The 6301-nt window shown below is 37.7% G+C and overlaps 3 protein-coding genes across 3 annotated transcripts; all 3 read left to right on the top strand. All coding sequences in view use genetic code 12, as the record gives it.

Annotated features, from left to right (window-relative positions):
- Nucleotides 1-159: 159 nt before the first annotated feature.
- On the top strand, nt 160-2640 carry CORT_0D05230 (Sok1 protein kinase; the record flags this gene model as incomplete). The annotated part of the gene is made up of 1 exon (XM_003869448.1): nt 160-2640. One exon carries the CDS (start codon nt 160-162, stop codon nt 2638-2640), a length of 2481 nt encoding a protein of 826 aa, XP_003869497.1.
- A 159-nt stretch (nt 2641-2799) lies between these two features.
- Nucleotides 2800-4140, top strand: CORT_0D05220 (hypothetical protein; the record flags this gene model as incomplete). The annotated part of the gene is made up of 1 exon (XM_003869447.1): nt 2800-4140. The coding sequence occupies one exon, from the start codon at nt 2800-2802 to the stop codon at nt 4138-4140; it is 1341 nt and encodes a 446-aa protein (XP_003869496.1).
- Nucleotides 4141-5312: 1172 nt separating this feature from the next.
- Nucleotides 5313-6254, top strand: CORT_0D05210 (hypothetical protein; the record flags this gene model as incomplete). Its single annotated transcript, XM_003869446.1, has 1 exon — nt 5313-6254. The coding sequence occupies one exon, from the start codon at nt 5313-5315 to the stop codon at nt 6252-6254; it is 942 nt and encodes a 313-aa protein (XP_003869495.1).
- Nucleotides 6255-6301: the final 47 nt, after the last annotated feature.

The following is a 6301-nucleotide window of genomic DNA, read 5'->3' as shown; positions in this document are numbered from 1 at the left end:
TTTTTTTCATCAACAATTTATATCTCACTATTTCAAAATTTTAATATATCTCATACAACAAACTACTTATCATCAAGAACTACAACTACACTACCGCAACGCCCCACAAACATTCATAAGTCACCTATAGCCAGCACAACAAACAGCAGAAACCATATTATGTACTCCGAAGATAACCAACAACAACAGCAACCACCACCACAACAACAAGCTCAACATCACCAAGGGCAACAAGGACAACAATCACAACAACAGCAACAGCAACAACAGCAACAACAGCAACAATCTCATCATCATCACCATCTGTATCTGCACCACCACAACCGCCACCAGGAACATCACCATGGCAGCATCAACTCAGCATCTACATTAGCAACTCCTACGGCATTGCCACCTTTTACGACAACATCAGCCTCTACTATACATCATAACACATCTTCATTATTACCAGAAGAACAAGCTCAATTCAGACAAGTTTGTTTCAATCCATCCACTGCATCCGGTGCTATACCAACCGCTGCAGAAGCTGCGACTGCAACGTCGACTGGTAACAATTTTCACACAACGGCACCAATGATGCCCAACTCACCACCGTCAACACCGTTTGCACCAGAACAACAACAACAACAACAACAACAACAACAACAACAAAAGAAACAAGAACCCACCAGTCAAAAGAGACTATCGTCTTCTTCATCGGATTCGACTAAACGTCTAAGACTAGAAAATGGTCATCACACTACTAGTACAACAGCCACTACTGGTGCCAGTAATACCCCTACCCCTCACACACCCAAACCGTCAACAGCCACACCAGCAACGGCCACTATTTCCAAGACTCCTAAGTTCATACGCAAGTTTAGGTCCAGATCGTTACCTATCATCAACTACAATAATCCAAATTCAGCATTTTTTCCTCACTATCGTAAAAAGCACAATAATGTGTTTTTACAAGCTAATAATCCTATTACAACAACAGAGGAGAACAACGCTCAACCAACAACATCGGTTCCACCCTTACCACCTATCAACCTTCAATCATTAAAGGAGATTGACTTGCATGAAATTCTTAAAAACCCACAGTTGCGACACGATATACTTTTCGACCCACAATTACAATTCAGACCCAATTTAGATGGTGAAAGAGGTAAACGTAAAAAGTCAATTATAGACAAGTATTGGATGGAAGTTCAAAAAGAATGTCAACAATTTTTTGCCCCAAATATTGATCCTAAAAGTATAAAAATCACTCGTTTACCTATCTTGTTTACCACATTGAGAGATATATTGTTGTCGTTATTACCTACTAAAGATCGTCAACAAGTTTCTGAAATTATGGATATCGATTTATTGGTTCAACAATTGCGTCATGGAAGTTTTGATTTTGTTGAAATGAGTAAATGGTTGGGTGAGGTATTCAAACTGCATTGTGCACCGATGAGGGATCAATGGGTGCTGGAAATGAGTGCCAAATTCATTGATGCAGCTAAATATAATAGTGTTGGATTTCTTGTTGGTGGATTGAGAATGATTTTCCAAATTTTGGAGGCAATGAAATTGGATGTGGCAAATCATCAAATTAGGATACTAAGACCAGTATTGATTGAAACAGCAGTGGATTTCGAACGTGATTATTTCCAAACATTAATCAGTCATCAAAAGATTAACATTAATGATTCATTAAACTGGTTTTATAAGAAATTTGTCAAGAAAACAGCCGATGTCGATTACAGCAACTTACAAGTCAATGAAGCTACATTGAAACCTATTGTTATCAGTTCTATCATTGATTTATTATCATGTCGTCAAATGGCCACTGAGTTCCCATCTACATTGACATTTGATCATACTAGATTAGTTCTTTTGCGCGCCGATGTTCGTCAATTAGTTTGTGTTCAATTATGTGTTGTGTTGTATAAGCAACTAGTGGTTAATGCCAAGGCCAGTACGCAATTGTTGTCACCAGCAAACATCACCAAAATCCAGCAAGAGGTTCTAGCTATTGTTACAGACGACAATGGAAACATCAAATGGACGAAGAATATCCAATCAATTGCATTACAATTAGTCAAAAATGTTGTACAAAATGGAACTAAGGAATTGCCGCAGAACTTGGTTGAATTTAGTCATAATTGGTTAGTCAAACACATACAACCAAATTCAGAAGTTTACGGTTTGATGGAGATGAAAATTTTTAAGGAATTGATAGCTGAAATTATCGCTCTTGGAGAAGAAAAGAGTACTGAAGCCCCTACTTCCAACACCGAAATGAAGAATATTGCTCAAAGAATTGCCACTTTGGTCAATTTCCACTGGAGTGTATTTGGTTCTTACTACTTGGAGCATATTCAATCTCAATATCCTAAATTGCAAATGAGACAACAGGAGGAAAAGAGGAGATTGGAAGAAGCGGCAGCAGCAGCAGCAAAGACTCAAGATGATGATACTGTCATGTCGATTGTCGATGAAAGTACCACTACAACCAACACCCCCTCTGGTACTCAACAGCATAATCAAACAAGAGCACCAGAACATCGTAATGGGAGTACAAGTACTGGATCAGCCACTGCAAGTAATGGAGATAATAACAACTTGGACAACAATAACAACACATCAGCCCCATTGAGTATGTTATCTTAGATGTATTATGAATTGTGTGTATTTTTTATTTCATAGAAAGTTTTTTAGTTTTTAGGGTATTAAGTATTAAGAGAAAATTTGGATTTTGGAGATTGTTTTGTAGATCGGATAAAAAAAAGTGGAGCAAAGATCACCCGTGCAGCTGGCTGTACCACCATAATGAGTCCACTCACCTCAATACTTACGGTTATTGCATCACCAATTATTTACTCACTCCATGTTATCTGTATCATAACATCAAACTTGTTAATACACCCGCTAGGATACCTATTTTCAATATGTATATATACTCCATTCATCAAGATCCCTTTTATTATCCCAGCACGTTATTTTCTTGAACTAGACACCAATGTTCATGTACATTTGATTTCATCACTAACTGGAGCCAAGCACCAACCAAGCTACTTTATACGAGCATCACTGGTGCTATACTCAATGGTGTTTCGGACTCGGGGCATGAAGCAAGAACAAATTGAACGATTTATAGCTCAACTTACATTATTCTTCACCACTACTTTCCATTTTATAATGACGGCAATCTACATTGGTTTATTAGCTGGAGTAATATTGGGTACGATTTTCTCATTTATTTCATGGATGTTTACAATGAGTCCTGAAACTGAAGCGAATATAACCATTGGATTACAAAATAAAATTAATAAAGTATTGAGGTTTGTGCCTACTAAGAGCACGTTACCACGATTAAAATTTAGATTATGGGGTGGAAGATCAAAGACTGCAGCTGTTAACCATAATGATACCGTTTCATCTCCACTGACGGCAACGTCATCAACTGGTTGGTTAAGTGCGGCGCCGGATGTGTATCCTAAAGTGAAACTGGAAGGTCCCTTTTATCAACCGTATCTGTCAAGATTCGATGATGACGATTACGATGAACAACAAGCGTATCTTAGTCAAGAATTGCAAATGAAACATAGTGATGATGTCCCTAGAATCAAGCAAGAGACTAAACCAAGGTATGAAATGGAAATGATTGCTGAAGAGTCGAATGCAAGTGATAGTACTGAAATCGTTGATTATCAAGGAGATCCTGGTGCCGGTAGAAGTGCTAGTGGTATTGCTGGTGGTGTTGAATCAGGTGAAGAAGTGTACATCTATCCTACTCCGAGCACCGATCATGAATTGCAAACCGATAGAAGTGGACTAAGACAAAGAATTAAACAGGAAAGATTGCGTACGAGAACAGCTACGACTCCTAGTGATAGTGAACAAAGTAATACCGCACTGTATCATGATGAACAGTCAGTTGCGAATGAAGATAGTGGCGATGCCGATGTCGAAGAAGCAAGTGGTGGTGAAACTAGTGCTGCTGAAATTACCACGGATGCAAGTGATGACACAAGTGAAGATGCTCAAAGTGGAGACGTAAACGAGGAAGCTAGTGTAACAAATATGACTCGTGTAAGTGGTGACGATTTTATCAAGAGTTATCAAATTGATGAACCTGTTATTGATCTGTTGAATGAGCTGGAGTCGTAGGTGTATAGAGGTATAGAGATTGTAATTTGAAAATGAAACTTAGTTTAGAATACTGAGAACGCAACAAATAGTGCTTGTTAAGTTGTAGGCTCTTATTTATGTTCTTTTCCAATTTGGAAAGAACTTTATATGAAACAAATTTTGTCAAGCACCCAAATTTGTGTAAAAATTCCAGGACAATGCGATATTGTAGAGAGTATAGTTGACAAGTTTACAGGAAAGGTTCCTCTTTTAATACTTTACAATATTTTAACAATTTTATTAATAAATAATACCACATCTACTCAAGCAATACAACAGTGTGGTGGCGTTGCGCCTTGCCTCAACTCTTAGATTCTGTTAGCTCACCTCTCCCAATGAAATTGGGATATCCATGTCAAGGACTTATACGCCATAAGATATTCATTCTCAGAAATTCCCTATTACCTAGAAAGTAAACAAATCATCGTGTGAAAATATATGATTGATATTGAAAGGTTCCATGAACCACTTCATTAGTTTGACTCTTTTATCTCTCTCAAAATGCAACAACACGGCATTCGTTACATTCCATCAAATGCTGAGTATTCTCTATACATTTTCAACATCGGAGGAAAATCAAGTCGTGCGTGATATTCGAATACAACACGACCAATTAAGCTTAATTGAGGTTTTTCTTTTTCCGCCATATTCAAGTCTCTCTGACGGTCATTATATAATGTCCATTTTCTGGTGTGGGGAAATCACAGAACATTATATTGTTTCGTATGGCCCAAAATAAATGTATTACGAGAGATGCTACAATATGGACTTTTTTGCGGTATTTATTTCACTTGTCATAGTATACCTTTGTTTAGTTTCCGATATATATCGCCAGCAATGTAAAACCAGTGGTTGCCAATTGTAATCATTAGCCCTCAAGAATCCCATTAGAAGTATTTTAGAAGCCAGTGACTCCGTAGATTACTCTTCCTTGTACTTCTGTTCAATAGCAACATCAATGCTCTGTACAGATGTCTCTCTTTCTGTGTCACATTTCATTATTTTTTGCTCACAAAACTCCAATTAAATTGATGTAATTTTTTGCATCCTTGAAGTGTTGTTGTAAGTTCCTTATTGCAACCACATTGTTAAGGTTGGGCTACACACGGTAGATAGAAACTTTTATCAATTTACACATTCACGCGTTTGTAATGGTTAAAGTGATAACTACAAAGTCAGCCGTTCAAAGTGACCCCAATGATGATCATTACACTAAAATAGTCACATTCACAGATGAAGAGGAGACAGACGTGTATATACCATTTCCATTGGAGAAAACCACTACATCATCGTTACAGAAAAGTCAGTCACATCAGTCACACCAGTTACGTCAACTGCCGCTAGCACTGAAAGAATTGCTTTTACAATCATCGCCAACATCAGTAAAGACAACCCCGCGTTCTAATTCAACAAAGGCTCTACATCACGATGCGTTGTTGTTGGAGCAACAGTTCCTTGATAGCAAAACTAACTCTCTGAACTGGTCTATGCCATCTTCATTATCCACTGCAAACACTTTCACCACGCCAAGCCCGTCTTTAGGTGCAACTGAACAAGAATTCAAAAATGATGCAACAATGACAAATTTGGGGAAAGAAATTGTTAAGCTATTGCAGGAATCAGGATTAGTTAAGAAAGATCCACCACAATCGAGCGAATCAGCAAGTACAAGAAAAAGAAGGCGAGATGATGATGAAAAAGAGGATTCTGAGTACTCAGAGTCAAGGATATATAATTGTGAACTTGAATTTGATATAACAACAGGAGATAAAGTAGATAATCTTGATGACTCAAATAGCGAAGATGCCCCAGTTGAAGACCCACAGGAAGTTTCCGCCAATCGCAAAGATTTCACAGTGACTCTACAACTCATCTATGTATTCAAATCAGAGATTGATTTAGCCAATATACCAATAAACATATACATTACTAAATCAGAGTTGATCAGGTACTTGATGGACAGGTTGGTGCTTCGACGGAATGAAGTTGCAACAGATTTCTACTCGATACAATCCAAAATTAAGAAACTATTGGATTTGATTTGTGTACGATGTTGGATCAATGGATACGAGTTGGATATTCGGAAAGAGTAATACAAGAAACAATCTAGTCTAAGTCTCTAAATTTGCCTATACAACAA

The sequence above is a fragment of the Candida orthopsilosis genome (genome assembly GCF_000315875.1).
Source record: "Candida orthopsilosis Co 90-125, chromosome 4 draft sequence".
NCBI lineage: Eukaryota > Fungi > Ascomycota > Pichiomycetes > Serinales > Debaryomycetaceae > Lodderomyces > Lodderomyces orthopsilosis.
Note: the sequence above shows the minus strand (reverse complement) of the source record. Positions and strands in the feature narration are given on the sequence as shown.